The sequence below is a fragment of the Apodemus sylvaticus genome, chromosome 3 (assembly GCF_947179515.1).
Source record: "Apodemus sylvaticus chromosome 3, mApoSyl1.1, whole genome shotgun sequence".
In the NCBI taxonomy this organism is placed as follows: Eukaryota; Metazoa; Chordata; class Mammalia; order Rodentia; family Muridae; genus Apodemus; species Apodemus sylvaticus.
In genome coordinates this window covers 10,074,267-10,093,294 of record NC_067474.1, presented here as the reverse complement: position 1 = coordinate 10,093,294, position 19,028 = coordinate 10,074,267, and the positions used below count along the sequence as shown (strand labels likewise).

Sequence of the window (19,028 nt, the reverse complement as noted above, 5' to 3'; positions counted from 1 at the left end):
TAAAATTATGCCTTGCTTTAGGGACACACTTTTCTTATATTGTGCTGAGAACCATTCCTAGTAACTACAGCCAGTGTCCTAGTTGAAAAAACGAGTTTTATTGTGAGTGTTGGGAGTTCTTTATGAGCTTCCTAGAGGTGCTTCGTATTTGCCTAAAAAATCTCACCACAAGAATTGGAAAGATTACTTTGAATTTTTCTTCCATTTCATGAGCTACATGTAAGTAATCCTCAAACTGACACATGGATTTCATGAAATTGTATGTAAATTTCTTCGCCCTCCTTTTCTAAAAGGATGATATACTATAAATTCTTCTTCCTAACTCCATGGCAAAGCATTTTACACTGAATTGAAATGGGAGACATCTGCTTAGTAATAATTGACTTTTGTATTGGTTAAATGACTGTATTGGATTTAAACGCGGATTAGCTTTTAGTGCATAAAGCACCTGAAGTTCTGTGGGCAGGAACTGTCTGTTCCTGTCAGTTCACAAGTGTTGCTTCATTGTCACCTGCTTTATCAAGGTGCTTTCCTTTGCCCTCTGCCATGGCCTCACCCACCTTTTGGTTCTTTCATCTCCTTCCTGGAAGGAGCTATCCAGAGCCCTCAGGGTGCTGTCCTCAGCACTCTTAACTGGGCTCAGATTCGTGCCCTGTCAAAAAAAATGGCTAGATTTTAGTCTAAGCCCATTGAACTAATTTTATTATTCAACAGAACCTGCTACAGCTGACCTTGACTCCCTCCACCCCCATTTTAGCAGTTCTATGGAACTTAGAACTTGTTTCTCCTTGTCCTCTGTCCTTTACAATGACAGTCTCCAGGGATCAGCACTTGATGTCCTTTCATTCTGCCTCCCTAGGTGATCTCAGCATCCTGGTCTACTGGCTTCTCCATGTGAGGTTAACAAACGAATGAACATCTCAACCCTCACATGTTTTCAACAAAGTCCCCATCTCACCCCTCACAATGTTCCCTGTCTGGTGTCTCCTCTGTCTCAGGCTTACACCATCTTTCTATTAGGTAAATTCCATATTTTCACATCTGTGCTTCCACATCCAGAGTCAACCAACTGCAGATCAAAAGCATTTTGAAAAATAAAATAACCAAATTTTAAAAATGATTTATAACACATTCTTATATAGCACCTCTATTGTTCTAGACAATATATAAGCAACATAAGGATGATTTTAATGTTGTATAAGGACTGAGATTGTTTATAAGAAAAATTGTGCCTGTTAAGCATTTTAGTTTCTTTTGATCTCTGGAACACACACACACATACACACACACACACACACACACACACACACACACAAACTAATGAGTAAATGTAAATATTAAAATACAAAATCATATCTAAGTGCTATGCCACTTTATATAGGAGATTTAAACATCTTTGATTTTCCGTATCCCTACCATATCCTGGAACCAACCCCCTGAAGACTCAGATCCTAATTCATCAATAAATGGATAAAGGTAGCAATAATTTTAGGCTTTGTGTTCCACAGTAGGCCTAACATTCTGTCCTTCACAGATCACCCAGACCAGTATATCTCTTTATTGAAAATTACCAAATTTCCTTTGGGGAAAAAGAGATTTAATCCTTCTTTCCAGGTAAATGTGGTGTTTCATTTAATATTGCTACAATGTTAGGCAGGTTGAAGTTTGTTACCACATGGCACAGATTATGGTCTTACAGATGCACCACAATTGGTTCTTAAGCTGATTCTTCCTTCTTTTAGGATTTTCTTTTTGAAAGCTGTTACTGTGGAGTCTAGAAACCTAGTCTAGGGAAGACACAAGTCTTCAAAATCGCCTAAAATCACACCTAAATTAGACTCTGACTTGTGCTTCTGACACATGTATTTGGCACATGCATGACATTCATACTAGGCATCCTAGGATAGGAGACAGCACTGATTTCCTAAGGTTCTTGCTTCTATAGATAGACTTGACAGAGTTGCTTATTCTGTGATACTTTTGAATTAATTCAGGAACATCCCAACCTAGGGCTATGATTTCTTTCCAGGTATGGAGTAAGGGATTTATGTTATGATACTAATCTGAGATTCTACCTCACTGTCACCAAACCTACCATCTCTAATCACCCTAGTACCTACTCCCACCTCTAATTCTTGGTCACCATGTCCATTATCTTCTCAGACTTTATCAACATCTTTGATCACCCACCTTATATATCAAGTATGTGTTTGTTACATGTGTATCATTTCATATGTCTGTATTTGTGGTACATATGATTGTACCTTAATGGTTATTCTGTATAACAATATCCACAGTGTTTACCTGTTCTATTCCTAGAGCGTGTACTTCATAGGATAGGAGTTGTGTCTCCAATGTTTAGCTCAGAGGCCTAGATACTTCCCTCTCTGTTTCTGACCAGATGGATAATTGGTTTCTATCATGAAATAACAAAATTTACTCCTATGCCTGTGTATGCCATGCAGTCTCAGCTAAGACTTTAATCTTGAAGTGAGAGTAGGCAGAACTCGGTGCTGAACTTTTGCATCTAGCCCTATCTTGGCAGAAAGTTTATTATTAAAATGAGGATCTAGATTCAGAATCCCTCAAGGTCCTTGGTTCTTTTCAGTGTACACAGTCATCCAGTTTGGTGGGAATCTTGTTAATAATTTCCTGCACTTAAGTCCAGCTTCATTCTGATTCCCATTATACTGTTTGACTGAGCTAGCTAGAAATACTATACAAATGGTTTAACCTGCATATCATACATATGTGTGTATATAGTTATATACCTGTGTATATATAAAAGAGAGGCTTCTATCCCAACAGTGATCTTATAGAATATGAGGTTTTATATTACCACTGAACTTAAAGTGTCACAAAGTGACCAGTGTTGGTCTTAATTCTTGTTCTTTTCAAAGCCAAAATTATCAATCAGTTTATAGCATGAGAAAGCAGGATCATGGTTATGGTTTCAGAAAGAAGACAGGGTTATTTAATCCAAATATCCTTCTTACTAAAAGATAATATGCTAACTTTCCAAACATCATATCCAGTCCTTGTTACCAAAGCCACTGCACATCAAAGACCCTTGAAACCACAATTCAGTTGGGCTCTTTGACTTGTCTGCTTCTTATACACAAGACTGTCACCTTATGGAAGTTTCCTTCTGCTGCCTGAGCAAGAGTGAAAGTCTGTAAGTGCTCTATAAGTTGTAGCCAAGGAAATGGAAGCTGGCCTAGAATTCAAAGAAGACCCTTGATGACTTTCTAGATCCCAAAACTACCAAAGACAACATGTCTGGCAATGAAAAAGAAAAATCTACCAAAAGTCTTGTAGAAATCCTAGAGTGAGTGGGTCATGTGTACCCACTTGTGGCTGTGGAGAACTGAGGTCACCTGGAAGGAAGGCTGGGGCTGTAATAGAAAGGATGGGAGGGAGAGAGAAATAAGGAACCAAAACAAAGTTTTTCTGATCAAGGCCCAATGTTTAATTTTGAGTTCTGAGTTTATTAGACAAAGGCCCATACTTTGTTTCAGCTGAATTCTGTTGCTTTATTCCTGCTGGATTCTTTTGCAAAGGCAGCTCAGTAGGCAGTCAACTCCTCAAGGCTCTGGCAGGGAAATGCAAATGCAGTGAGGCCAGAAGCTGGCTCCAGCAAGGTGTAAAAACTGTGTGGAGTTTTGTCAACTTAAGGCTGGAGGGGTGGCAGGGCACAATTCCTCCCTTTCTTTTTTATTAAAAGTTAGCTGGACTGGGACACATAAGATTTACTTATGTGCCATGATCAAGTCTGTCTTAGGTCTGAATCTAGACTCTCTCTTACCCGTCCCGGAGGACATGTGCAGCTTGCCTGTGCTTTTTTTTTTATATAAACATGGCCTTTTAGTGTTTATTATGAGCAAACAGAGCCTTTGGGCACATGCCTCTGTCTTGGGTCAATAAGAGTCATAGAACATCAGTTGCCCATCTCTGACTGCTGGCCCTCATATCACACCTTTTTCCCATTCAGACCAACAAATATCCACTTACTGCATTTCTTCATAGCAATGGAAAACTGCCATGGTGAGTCCCTGAGCTTTGCTGAGAGCCATCTTGTGTGGAGGCAACCAACATGCTTAAAATACAAAGTCAAAAGTTAAGAGAGAACAGGATTAAAATTGTCTGTGGGTATGTCCCAGGTATCCGATTCAGTTGCAAATTAGCAGCTATCAGACACAAAGCCAGGCCAAGGGTGTGTGGGAGGTGGCTTTGAGAATTGACAGAAAACTGTTACTTTCTCAGGTAACAGCAGAAGCTATGCTCCAAATTTCCACAACTGGCGGATATTTAACCATCTTCATAATTGGAATCTCCTATATTGGATTTATTTCTAGATCAGTCCATGATTGAGTCAGAATCACTGGTTACATTAAAGGAAGAAGAATCATTATAACTCCTTCTTTTGATTAATTTTTCTAAGTCAGTTTTCACAATCTCCATGTTCTCTGTCCCACAAGGTCTAAGAGCTTGAAGCAAGGCAGCTTGTCTATCTGGGACATAGGCAAGTAAAGGAGGGTCAAGAACATACACCCAGCTTTCCTGTCACCACTGTCTGGGTACTCAGCAAGGTCATAGGTCAGCATTATCTTCAGCAGGCCACACCAATCAATCTGGCAGCTAGCATGCTCCCGCATCATTCTGTGGAAAAAACTACAAACATCCCTTCTTCCCCATAATAAATACATGATCAGGATCATGCCACACGCCAATAACTGGATTTCACCTAAGCATAAGTATGCCTAATTGTAGGATGCCATAGACACTCAGCAAATAGTTCCTTGACATCCATTTTTAAAATTTTAAAAATAAAAAGCATAATTTAAATAATGTGCACAGGGATATAATTCACCCTTTTTTGTTTTTTAAAGAGAATACTGTTTTAAAGTTCCACAGTACCTTGTCCTTGAGAATTATAAAGAATCCCAGTAATATGGTTGACATTAAATTGTTGTCAAGATATTTCAAATGCTTGACTGTAATAAATAACCAGTTCCATCATCTATTTTAATCTGAGTTGGAACACCAAGCATAGAAAATAATGTAGGCAATGACTAATTACATTTTTAGTTGCTTTTCCTGTTAAAGCAGTTGCAACCAAAAAGCCTGAAAAGGTATTGTTAGTCACATGTACATATTTTACTTTTCTATAATCAGAAATATGAATACCATTCATTTGTAATAATTGATTAAGTCCTCTAGAATTAACACCATTTTGTGGTACAGGTAGGAACTGAGGACACTGAGAACAAGTCTTTACAATTTGATGTACACATTCTCTAAAAATGGCAAATTATTGTCTCAAGCCAGAGTATGATTGCATGGCCAATTGCTCCTATGTATAGCCTATACTCTGTCTGGGTTACAAATCTCTTGTGGAATTACCTTAAGGGGTCTTAACCAGATAAAATAGGATGAGCTCATTTTTAAAAATTTATTAATTTATTATGTATAAGTACACTATTACTGTCTTCAGACACACCAAAAGAAGGTGTCAGATCTCATTATAGATGGTTGTGAACCAACATGTGGTTGCTGTGAATTGAACTTAGGACCTCTAGAAGAGCAGTCAGTGTTCTTAACTGTTGAGCCATCTCTACAGCCCCAGAATGAACTCTTAAATGTCCAAAAGACAGTCCTTTAAAGGACAGTAACTTTTCTTAACTTGAGTTGTATTTACATAAATAATTGAAAAATTTAAGAATAAGCAGTATCTAAAAAGGAATAACTTCAAGCAATTGTAAACCATGATATATATAGGCTATCAGTAGACACATTAAAAGCTTAATCTTTTACCATTTTAAAGATAGCAGCTACAGCATACAATTTAATTATCTGTGCTAAAGCAGGGGAAACTCAAAAGAATAAACATGTAATCCAATTACATAAGTTTCTCTCCAATAGAAGAGCTATTTATAAATACAGTAGATGCATTATGGAATGCATGCATAAATCTACAGGAAATATGAAAGCATGCATGGAAGCAAATTTTAACAACTTGCCTTTTGGATAACAATTATCAATTTTGCCTAAAAGTTTGCCATCTAATATCAATATTATGCAATAACCAATTTAATTGATGTTTGAAACAAGGAACAAATATTTCATCAGGTTCTTAAGACATCCTTTTCAAAATACTTTCATGATTCTATCCTACAATTCTTTATTAACACAGCAATAGCTTCATAGTAGGATGTTAAAACTTGAGTTGGAGATGAGAAAGGATGAATCCACACTAATGCTCCCTTTGTCAAGGAACTGCTGTGAACACATAACACAAATAACCAGGAATTGATTACAGTAGCTTCCTCTACTATCTGCAAAGCTATTTGTCTCTCATGAGTTAATTTGATCCCCTTTGAGACCATCAGAGGCTTAAGTCCTCCAGTGATGAGCTTAAGGTGAGGTCTTAGCCAATTAATATCTCCTTACAACTTTTGAAAATCATTTAAAGTAAGTTAATTATCTTTTCTTATTTGAATTTTCTGTGCCAATTTGTTTATGATATAATTGATATATTACCTTTGAATCTTTTCTGGAGAAACAACTACTCCAAAATTTTTAAAGCCCATTATAAGAGCAAAGGCCTGTAATAAAATTCCATGAATAATACCCACTGAAAGATTTAAAGTCTTTGCTTCTTGTATTGAAACAGACACAAAACATTTTTTTCTCATTTTATTAGCCATTCCTTAAAGAAAAACTTTCAAATGACATTACTTCATTGGTTCTTTAAAATTAGCTCACTAAAAGGAAAACTTTAAACTAGCTCACCCTTTGCCATTATCAGGGTACAAAGGAAAAATCAACCTTCCAAATCCATAATAATTCTGTATGAAGTAGGCAGGCCAGAATTTAATGACTTCATAAGTTCTACATAGCCTTATTAACCTTTCATGGATGTAAAGTTTGAACTTTATTTTGAACAATACCTGGCTAGATCTGTTAATACGTTCTGTAAGGCAAAGGATACCATCAAAAGGACAAATAAGCAACCAACAAATTGGGAAAAGATCTTCACCAACCCTACATCAGATAGAGGGCTAATATCCAATATATACAAAGAACTCAAGAAGTTAGACTCCAGGAAACCAAATAACCCTATTAAGAAATGGGGTACAGAACTAAACAAAGAATTTTCACCTGAAGAACTTCAGATGGCTGAGAAGCATCTTAAAAAATGCTCAACTTCATTAGTCATTAGATAAATGCAAATCAAAACAACCCTGAGATTTCACCTTACACCCATCAGAATAGCTAAGATTAAAAATTCAGGAGACAGCAGGTATTGGCGAGGATGTGGAGAAAGAGGAACACTCCTCCACTGCTGATGGGGTTGCAAATTGATACAACCACTCTGGAAATCAGTCTGGTGGTTCCTCAGAAAACTGGGCTCATCACTTCTGGAGGATCCTGCTATACCACCCCTGGGCATATACCCAAAGGATTCCCCAGCATGTAATAAGGACACATGCTCTACTATGTTCATATCAGCCCTATTTATAATAGCCAGAAGCTGGAAAGAACCCAGGTGTCCCTCAACAGAAGAATGGATGCAAAAATGTGGTATATCTACACAATGGAGTACTATTCAGCCATTAGAAACAATGAATTCATGAAATTCTTAGACAAATGGATGGAGCTGGAGAACATCATACTAAGTGAGGTAACCCAGTCTCAAAAGATCAATCATGGTATGCACTCACTAATAAGTGGATATTAGCCTAGAAAATTGGAATACCGAAAACATAATCCACACATCAAATGAGGTACAAGAACAGAGGAGTGGCCCCTGGTTCTGGAAAGACTGAGTGTAGCAATATAGGGCAAAACCAGAATAGGGAAGTGGGAAGGTGTGGATGGGAGAACAGGGGGAGGGAAGAGGGCTTATGTGACTTTCTGGGAGTGGGGGGCCAGAAAAGGGGAAATCATTTGAACTGTAAATAAAAAATATATCAAATAAAAAAAATACTGCTGTTCTGGCCAGAAACTTCCTAGGTGGAGTTTGCAAGACAAAAGCAGTGCCACACAAGCCTCACTGAGGCAGCTCTGAGCTTTGCATTAACTCAAATGTAAATATTTACGGAGGTCTCCTGCAAAGCAGCAACTTCTGCTTACAGGATCTTTTCTTAATTACAAATATGGGTTAAAATCTTGAGCTTATGATCAAATTGTAAACTGCAGTCAATAGAACCCTGGCAATTTAACCATAATTTTTAAGTTTCTCTTACAACATTAGAGCATAACTACAACTTTGGAAAACAAAACCCAATTTTCAACAATCCATTCTCTTTAGAATCAATACCAAAAGCATGACTTTTACAAGTTTGGCTGCCAGATCTTACATATGAATGTATGACTGTGCAACTTTTAATACCTCATTAAAGAGACATTGTTTTAAAACTTATCCTTTATAAGTCTAATTTCTAGTATAAGAATTACATAAAATATGCCAATTTAGAAGTACCCTGTTTTAGAAGTATCCTGAGTTGGTTCATGCTATGTGTTAAAATGATTCCAACCCTGAGTTACCAGTTTTAAGCTAACTTTCTTGTAATCAACATTACAATTTTTAATCATGCCCAATAGCTTATAAGCCAATACTGTATTGCCAAGACATGGAAAACATATTTGTACTTTTAAGACCAATCAGACACAAAATGAAGTGGCTACACAATTCTTATAAATTTAAACCAAACAATTTTTTTACTTTTTCTAGCTATAATTTCAAGAGAAAAAGCACTTTGGACCCAATAATCACAATTGTAGAGATTTTTCTAAGATAAATGACAATCAGCTCCCTTATCATAGAAGCCAAAAAGCTGCTGGCCCCTTACAAAGCCCAGCCATCTGGCAGGATATATGGGAAGCCCAGCTATCTTGCCACTCTGGGCCAACACCTCTACGGCTTGCTGCTGGGTTTGCAGACTCCTGCTTTGAGTGGCTTTCTGGTGGTTCTTGGGATAATCCCATCTTCTACCCTTGACCGTCTATAGGTGGCTAACTATACAGTTTTAATTTCTTGCCTTGTTGGAAAACTCTGTTTGCTGCTCTAGAGTGCCTTCTAGCAAGCCTTTCTATTAGGCTCTCTCAGCTCCTGGGACCCATGGGACCAAGTGCTATGAAGTTTTATGTCACTGAGTTTCATTCTAACATCTAACTCACCCTTCAAGCATTACTGAGCCATACACAGTTGCTGCCTATATACTTTGCTTTATTTGAATATTTTGATTTTGAAATAAATTCCAGTATTACAATTTATTCTTATCTTGTTTGTATAGACATGCCTTAATTTTCCTTTGTTAGGGAGGATGCAGTTGAGAAGTCTGAATCATTGCTGTGAGTTCAACTGGTTCCCACTTCTTTTACTTACAGTTCTCTCGAGTGCTGAGGAACAGAGCCTGGCCCACCTTTAAGCAGGCCAAACCTAAGATCTCCCCGCTGCACAGCAGTGACTTCTGCCCAACCAACTGCCATGTCAACGTGATGGAAGTTTCTTATCCAAAAACATCAGCTTCCCTGGGTAGTGCCTTTGGTGTGCAGCTAGATAGTAGGAAACATAACTCCCATGATAAAGAAAATAAATCTGCGGAGCCAGGTAATTTGTCAAGACATGAATGTGAATTTAAAAAATGTATAGCTAGCTATGCCTGCATAAAATTTGGTTGATTCCCAGTGTGCAAGGAAGCCAGTGTTTTTGTAAGGAAAGGATTCCTGGCTTAGATTATTTCATATAAATATATAAAACCAGTTGACGCTTTTAGTTATTTCCCTTGAAGAAGGGCAATGGCTCTTGCTTTTCTTATGTACGTGGTTTATTTGCTGTGAAAAGTTCTTACCTGAAATGATTCTATAGCTTTGAGAACAGTATAGGAGGTACAGGAGAAGGGTGCATAAGGGTGAATCATTGCAACAGTACAAGCAAATTAACTATATTTATAAGATTTAATAACAATGCCTCACAAATTTTAACTTCTGAATTGAGTTTAACTTTGAATTGACATTTTCTTATACATGAGCTTGGTCTTCTAAAATGTGCTGGACTCCATAAGCAGAACTTAAATGATGGAATGATTTCAACTCCTCAGGGAAGCTGAGCTCCATGGTGTACATTCAGCATACAATCACAACCATGGCGGCCCCTTCGGGCCTGTCGCTGGGACACAAGGATGGCCATGGCCTCCGGTATTTGCTGAAAGAAGGAGACTTAGAAACTCAAGATATTTATCACAAACTCCTGGGCAAGCTCCAGACTGCACTGAAGGAGGTGGAGATGTGCGTTTGTCAAATTGATGAGTAAGTATGCTATGCCATGCACAGAAGTTTGCAAAAACAAGAGTTATGCAAGGCATTGTTTTTGAAAATTATGTCCATTATTGTGACAGTTTTTGTGCTGACCATAAAGATCTTTGCTGCTCTACCTTATAAATGCCATAAAATGACAATTCATATGGATAGGAATGTTAAATAATCATTTAATTTCAAGAGAAGGAATGACCCAAGGAGAACACCAAGTCTTATTACAAAACATTACACTAGACTGTGTTCAAAGGTGGGCCCACTGCACAAGTCTGTAGGCCCAGCTACTTATGGAGCCAAGGCGAAAGGATCACAAGGTCAAGGCTAACATGTGCTACATAGGGAGCTGAAGACCAGTCTGGGCAACTTAGCAAGACTGTCTCAACCTATAAAGTGATTTAAAAAAAAAGGCCCTCAGGGGTATAGATCAGTGGTAGAACATTTACCTATATACATGAGACCTCCTGTCCAATTCCAAGTACCCAAGAGGTTCACTCAACAGTGTCCTAAGAGGGTATGGCCATTTCCTTGGGCTCTCTTTTGCAGTTCAGGCAACAATATTTGAGTATGTCTCTTGCAGAGATGTTCATATGCGGCACATAGTATAACATAGCAAATGCTTTGCATGTATTAAATAAGTTAAAGCGAAACTATGTGTTTCTAAGATCAATTCTTTTTTCCCCGTCTGACTGAATTAATGGAACAATAATTTGGAAGTTTAGCCAAGATTAGATGGAGGCAGTTCACAAGGTCCTTTGTAACCAGACTCACTGACTTCTCTTCATTTGATACTTAGGATGCCTATGCTCCACAGGGGAACATGTCACATTCTGGTATGTGATTGTGATTATGTCTCCATCTAGCAGTTTACTACCTTGGAGAAAAAGTGGGGTTCCGAAAAGTTCAATTTCTCAGGCAAAGAAGTAAATGTATAGTAGTAGTAGTAGTAAATTTCAATATATTGAAAATATAGAAATTAATAAGCAAAGTAATCAACATAGTATAGATTGTACTTGCTTGTGTTGTCAAGAAGTAGACATTATTCAATATTTTTAGACCTTATGAGATTCCAAAAATTATATGGAGGCCCTTATCCTATATGCTTTATGAAGTGGTTGAATTGCTAGCAAATGTGAAGTAAATACTTTCCATACATACATCATCCTAGAGTTCCATGAACAACTCTGCTTAGATGCAAAATATTTAGAACATATTCCACCCTTCATTTTCATATATTTTAATTTATCCTCATATATTACATCCCAACTGAAATTTTCCCTCCCTCCTGTCCTCCCATTCCCCACCCCTGCCCCCACCCAATCCACTTAATCTCAGAAAAGGGCAGGCCTCCCAGGGATATGGGATATCAACCAAACATGGCACATCAAGTTGCAGTAAGACTATGCATCTCCCTTCATATTAAGGTTGGGCAAGGCAATTCAGTATGGGGAAATGGGTCAGAGACAGTGCCTGCACCAACTATTACCAGTTAAGAAGCTCAAACTACACAACCATAACATATATGCAGAGGCTCCCGGTTTGACAGATCAGTCTCTGTGATTCTCTGTGAGCCCAGGTTTATTGATTCTGTGAGTTTTCCTGTGGTGTCCTTGGCCTCTCTGGCTCCTACAATCCTTCCTCGCCCTCTTCATCAGAATTCCTAATTTCCACCTAATCTTTGCATCTGTTTCCATCGATTGCTGGATGATGTCTCCAATGACAATGGGGCGAGACGCCAATCTAGGAGTATAGCAGAACATCAGTAAGAATCATTTCATGGGACTGGAAAGAGGTTAATAATTATTTCCTGGGGCTCAAAGTTTGAGAACACTGCATATTCTTCCAGTGGTCCTGAGTTCAGTTCCCAGCAACCACATGGTGCCTCATAACTATCTATAACATAATCTGATGCAGGCACACATGCAGGCAGAACAATGTATATAATAAATGATTAAATCTTAAAACAACAACAACAACAACAACAACAAAGAATCATTCTATATATCTCTCTTTTTGTCATTTATGTTTGGGTATATCCTAGGTCTCTGGGTTTTCCAGCCTCTGGGTCCTGGCCTCTGACTCCTGGCATGGGTCTCTAGCTGGGATTGTCTTGGTTGGGAATTTCTGCATATCATGTAGACAGATTCATGCTTCCCCCACTTGAGTTCTCCTTGCTACTTAGTTTCTCTGCATCTATGGATTGGAACCTGGTTACTCTTTAGAGCTAATATCCATTTTTAAGTGACTACATACTATGTTTGTCTTTCTGTGTCTAGCTCACCTCACTCAGGATGATATTTTTTTAGTTCCACCCATTTGCCTATAAATGTCATGGTGTTATTTCTTTTAAAAACTGAGTAATACTATATTGTGTAACTATAACCCATTTATATATCTATTCTTCAGTTGATAGATATATAGGTTGTTTCCAGTTTCTGGCTGTTATGAATAAAAGTGCTATCAACATAATTGAGCATCCTTGTAGTAGGATGGAGCATACTTTGAGTATATACCCAGGAGTGGTATAGCAGGGTCTGAGGTAGATAGATTCACAATTTTCTCATATTTTTACTTCTTTTCCAAATTGTATCTCCTTGATCTTCTTCAGTTACTAAACTGAAGAGGTGTGGAGACAATGGGCAACCCTTTCTTTCTTTCTTTCTTTCTTTCTTTCTTTCTTTCTTTCTTTCTTTCTTTCTTTCTTTCTTTCTTTCTTTCTTTCTTTCTTTCTTTCTCTCTCTCTCTCTCTCTCTCTCTCTCTCTCTCTCTCTCTTTCTTTCTTTCTTTCTTTCTTTCTTTCTTCCTTCCTTCCTTCCTTCCTTCCTTCCTTCCTCCCCCTCCTTCCTTCTTCCTTCCTTCCTTCTTCCTTCCTTCCTTCCTTCCTTCCTTCCTTCCTTCCTTCCTTCCTTTCTTTATTTGCCCAGATTTTAGTGGAATTTCTTTTAATTTCTCTCCATTTAAATTGATGTTGGCTATGGGATTGCTGTAAACGGCCTTTATTATGTTGACGCACCTCATTTTATCCAGAATTTCTCCAGGGTTTTGATCATGAAGCAGTATTGGATTTCTTCAAAGTCCTTTTCTCCATCAAATAAGATAACTATGTAGTTTTATAGTGAGCTTTTTTTGTATGGTGGGTTATATTTGTAGATTTATGTATGTTGAACTGTCCCTGAGAATTTTTGCATCTGACTTTATAAGGGAAATTAGTCTATAATTCCCTTTTTTTTGTTGGGTCTTGAGGTTTGGATAGCAGGCAACTTGGGACTTCATAAAGTGAATTGTGCAGTGTTCCTTCTGTTGCAATGTTGTGAAATAATTTAAGAAGTATTGGCATTAATTGATCTTTGAAATTCTGGTAGAATTCTGTGCTAATACCATGTGGCTTTGGGTTTTTTTTTTTTTTGCAGGGGGCCATTTAATAGCTACTTCTATTTTTGTAGAGGTTATAGTGAGTTTAAATTCCTATCTAATCTTGATTTAAGTTTGGTAAGTGATTCCTATCTGGATAATTATCAATTCTTTTAGATTTTCCAACTTGGAAGAGTACAGGTTTTTAAAGTATGTCTTTATTATTCTTTGGAGTTTTTTGTTGTCTATTGTTTTATCCCCCCCTCTTTTTTTTTCTAATATTGTTAATTTGCATGATCTCTCTCCATTTAGTAAAATTGGATAAGGTTTGTCACTCTTACTAATTTTTTTCAAGAAACAACTCTGTGTTTCATTCATTCTTAGTATTGTTTTGCTTGTTTGTTTCTATTTTATTTATTCTTTATTTCTTGTTATGTACTTCTTTTGGATGTAATTTCTTCTATTCTAGATTTTTCAGATATGCTGTCAAGTTGCCAATATAAGATACCTCCACTTTTCTCCAGTTATTTATTGCTTTATATTTTATATATTTTTTTAATGTAGGCTCTTAATTCTATGGACTGTGTCTTAGAACTACAATCACTGTCTCCCTTAACTTTAGATATTTTGTGTATTCATTTCATTCAATTCTGGAGGGTATTTAGTTCTTTTCTTAATTTATGTTTGGACCCATTTTTCATTCATCAAAGAGTTGTTTAGTTTCTGTTAGTTTGTTAGTTTTCTCCTGCTTCTGCAGCTGTTGATATCTAGTCTTTATCCATGGTCAGATAGGATGCAAGGTATTATTTCAATTTATCTATTGAGACTTGCTTTATGTCCAAGTTATGTTTTCAGTTTTGGAGAAATTTCCTTGAGGTTCAGAGAAGTAGGTATATTCTGATGTGTTTGAGTTAGATTTTCTGTAAATATTCATTAGTTCCATTTGTTATATGTCAGGTCTAGTCTTCACTGTTTTTTCTGGGAGACTTGTCTATTGGTGAGCGTGAATATGGAAGTCTTCCACCATCCATCAGTGCGAATGGTCAGTGTGACTTAGGCTGTGATACTATTTATTTTACCAACTTGGATGCCCTTGTGCTGCATGCATAGATGTTAAGAATTAGAATGGCCTCTTAGTGGATTTTTCCTTTGATGAGTATGCAATGCTCTTCCCTATCTTTTGATTAATTTTGGTTTGAAGTCTATTTTTTTCAAATATTAAAATGGTTACACCAGCTTGTTTGTTTCTTAGGTCCATTTATCTTTTCTCTAACCCTTTTTTTTGAGGTAATATTTATCCTTGATGTTAAGGTTTGTTTTTTGGATACACAGAAGGATGGATCCTGCTTCTGTATCTGTTCTGTTAGTCTCTCTCTCTCTCTCTCTCTCTCTCTCTCTCTCTCTTTTTTCTCTCTCTCTCTCTGTTTCTTTTAATTGGGGGATTGATGCTGATAGCTACGAGTAAAAAGTGTTTATTGTTTCCTATTATCTTTTTGTGTTGATGTTGGTGGTCTCTCTCTTTCTCTGTGTGTGTGTGTGTGTGTGTGTATGTCAGTGCACACGTGCATGCATGCGCAGTTTCCCTGTTTTGATTTTGTTTTTCTGCGATTATTTATTCCCACTGGTTTTCTGCTGTAGTTAGAGATATATAACTTAAATTTGATTTCATTTTGGAATATTATATTTCCTTCATCTACAGTGAATGAAAGTTTTGCTGGCTATAGTAGTCTAGACTGGCATCTTTGGACTCTATCTTTTACCCAGATAGATATCTCCTTCATTAGCTTAGGGAAATTTTCTTTGATTATTCTTTAAAAAAATATTTCTTTGATCTAGATTTCTCCTCCTTTCTCTGTTACCATTATTCTTGGGTTGGTCTTTTCCTAGATATTTTGGGCTATGAGATTTTTTTTTTAGAATTAACATATTTATATAGGTTGTTTTAAGGTCTTTTTTTTTTCCTCTCATGTTTCAGCTGTATTAGAATATTAAGGACCTGCTGTGGTAGTGTTTCTGAACTTTAGTGGAGACATATTATCCTGGCTATTATTGATCATATATTTATTCTGGTATCTAGTCATATGGGAACTGGAAGATTGTAATTCTAGGTACTAATATCTGGTTTTCTATTTGTTGAATATGTGTTTATTCCCTTTGTTTCTGTTTCCTCGCTGGCTCTTAGGAGAGTATGGTGCTTGTATTTTTCCTGGTAGATAACTCGACTCGGGCCCTGATGCATGTGTATACTAGGATTTCTAGGTAAACTTTGTTTTTGAATATTGGAAGCTGGCCTTTAGAGACAAAGCTGAATGGGACGGATGACAGGATTGAGGAAAGCAAGGGAGCTGCTTATTTAATGTCTTGGAAATGGAGGCAGAGTACAGAGAAACCACATCAGAATGATGTCTGCTGCAGAGCTGGGCATGAGATTGAAGGAGTGGATCCGGAGCAGCAGAGGGTAGAGCATTTTCAGTTAGTTCACCTCTTCCCGGGCCAGCGTGGCCTGTGGCCTCCAAGGGAGTCCCTGCTGGAGTTGGGGCCTGGGGTAATGCAATGAGTTGGGCAAGGGAGGTTAGTAGGGAAGATCTGTGGGGTCAACTAGATATGGGATGAGTGAAGCTGCTTTATGTGTTCTTCTGCAAAGCTGAGGGTGAGCTTGAGGGATTGGATCTGGAAGAACAGAACAGAGGAAGTGGATGAGATCTCTGTTCAGCCTACCAGCTTCCCTGGCAGGAATGAAAGTAGATACATTTTTAAGAGGAAAAAAATGTGAATTAAAGGATTGCTTCATTTGTTTTTGATCCTTATATTTAAGGAACTAGTTTTAGCAATGGCTATGTTTCAGTGAACTGAAACTAATTAAAATGATACATTTTCAATTGAAAGTCCCCCATTCTGTTATTGTGAAAATCTTTATGTGCTTACTTGAAAAGCAACAAGAAATACACAATAGCTGGAGAAGTGAATTTGGTCTTCTTCATGAACACCATGTAATTTAATTCTAAATATAAACATTTTCCACATAATTTGATCTGCAGCATGATCTCTTTAAAACAATATAGTTGTCTAAATGCCTGGGTTCCCTGTTGCCTTTAGTATTCAGAGATGCTACAATGTTGCTGAGCTTAACCAATTATTTAAGAGGCTTGTTACCAGATCATTTTCTCACCATGTAATGATTATTATTGGTCATGGTGAAGAAGCAGATGCTGAGACAGCAATAGAGAAATTGCCTCAGATCTTGTAGCTAGCCAGCCCTCCTAGGGTTATCCATTTGTATGAGGGACCTATTACTGAAGTTTTATTACTTTGATATTTGGGTACCCAACCTCTCCATCTCTTCTAGAAATCATATTTCTATCAGCACATAGATATTTACTTAGTTTAAGATATATAGATGGAAACTAGATACATTTTCTTGGTAGTAGTCTGATAGAAGGGGACATTACCAATTTGATGAAGACTTGGTGGTTTCTGTTACACTCTTAGAAAGTGATTGTTTTTTGCCTTTAAATGAGTCATTTGTAGTTGGTTACATTTAGATATAAGTAAGAGGAAAATCAGTGGTCCAGAATTTTTCATGGAATTTTATAAAATAGAACTTGCATATTGTCCCTAGCATAGATCAGCAAATGAGGAGATTATGGGCCGCACATGGTAAAGATGGGAACTGAGACTTTCCTTGATTTGAAGTAGCAGACACCCCAAGATTGAGTGATGAGCTCCTGCCCAGCAGGAAGTTAGTACTTAAGTACTTCCAGTCTTGATGGGGTTATGTTTGAACCATTTTGCTGGTAGATGTACAAACAGCAGTGTACTTTCCCAACAATCACATCGCATGCTCCTGTAGTGGGTGCACTGTGTTTTTATCCTCATTGACATATGTGGTTATTGCAGTTCTCTGTGGCGACTGGATAAGAGGGTTTCTCCAAATGACCTCTGATTCAAGTGTTTCTAAGACTCAATTGTAATTTTCTCATGTTTAAGCCATTTCACCCCTCCCCCCACTAGGGGCTGACAACAAATTGCTATTCAACTTTTCAGCTTATCAAGCCAGAATCCAAATATTACCTTTGCTTTCTGTCTGTTTTCCTCCACTTTTAGTACCTTATTAGCATGTTGGTTATGCCTCAGAATATGTCCCTGCCTGTTATGCTATAATGTCACCATCATCACCAGTGACTGGTGTCACCTGTGTTGCCCAGCTGAGCCTCTTTTTGATATATCTTGCATTCAACGGATGCCAGGGATATCCAATGTGGTAAATTTGCCTAGTACCCTGCTAAAACCAAACACTGCATTGCATCATGGTTAAATTACGTTGGCAAATACCAAAATCTCAAGATGCTCTAATGCCGTATGCAAAATGGCAAAAGATTTGTCTATCACTCTTTTCCTTTTTTTTATATCTAATCACCTATAGATTCCTGATAATGTTCAACACAAGTAAGTGCTTGTCATACTCTATTATCTAAGAAATAACAGAAAATGTTGCACACATGCAATGCAGGTAGGATCTTTTAAGAAATATTTTTAATGTGTAATTGTAGATTGAGTCCATGGATGTGGAGCACACAGACTCAGATAGCTAGCTGTAGTATCAACTGTGCCTTTCTAGCTGCTTCACGACTCTTCCCAAGAGCATCTCGTTGAATTCTAGCTTTGCTGCATGTAGCCTGTAATTTTATTTTATTCTTTGAACTTAAAGGGGTTTTATTTTTCTTTTTTGTATTTTTTTGTATTAGATACGTATTTACATTTCAAATGTTATCCCATTACCTGGTTTCCCCTATGAAAACACCCTATCCCATCCCCCCCACACACACCCCTGCTCACCAACCTACCCACTCGCACTCCCCTGTCCTGGCATTCCTCTATACGGGGGCATTGAGCCTTCTCAGGACCAAGGGCCTCTCCTCCCTTTGATGTCCAACAAGGCCATCCTCTGCTACATATGCAGCTGGAGCCATGGGTTCTTCCATGTTCACGCTTTGGTTGGTGCTTTAGTCCCTGGGAGCTCTGGAGGTACTGGTTGGTTTATGTTGTTTATATTGTTCCTCCCTTCAGTTCCTTTGGTCCTATGAATGCTTGGTTCGGCTAGACTCTGGGCGTCTGCCAGGTGCACGCTTCACCTTCTCCGGACCTCGCTCTTGCCAGCCCGTGCGTGCTCGGTTATCTCTTTATCCTGGCTCCCCTTTGCCAAGCCAGAGCTCTGAGATTGCTGTCTTGCCAGCCAACCACTCCACAGCTAGCTCTGATTATTGTCCACTCCGCTATTATTGTCCAGAAGGCTTTGCTCCACTCAAAAGTTACCTTGTTTTTCCCCAAAATGCTGCCAGATTCTCCATGCCAGATCCTTT

At 37.9% G+C, this 19,028-nt stretch overlaps 1 protein-coding gene across 2 annotated transcripts in view; it reads left to right on the top strand.

The window, feature by feature from the left end:
- The window catches only part of Prex2 (phosphatidylinositol-3,4,5-trisphosphate dependent Rac exchange factor 2), a 311,821-nt gene that overhangs the window by 174,686 nt on the left and 118,107 nt on the right, over positions 1-19,028 (top strand). For both annotated transcript variants that reach the window (XM_052175955.1, XM_052175956.1), the window contains 2 exons: positions 9,394-9,616; positions 10,107-10,314. In XM_052175955.1, coding sequence (XP_052031915.1) covers positions 9,394-9,616; positions 10,107-10,314 — 431 coding nt within the window. The remainder of the gene's footprint in view (positions 1-9,393; positions 9,617-10,106; positions 10,315-19,028) is intronic.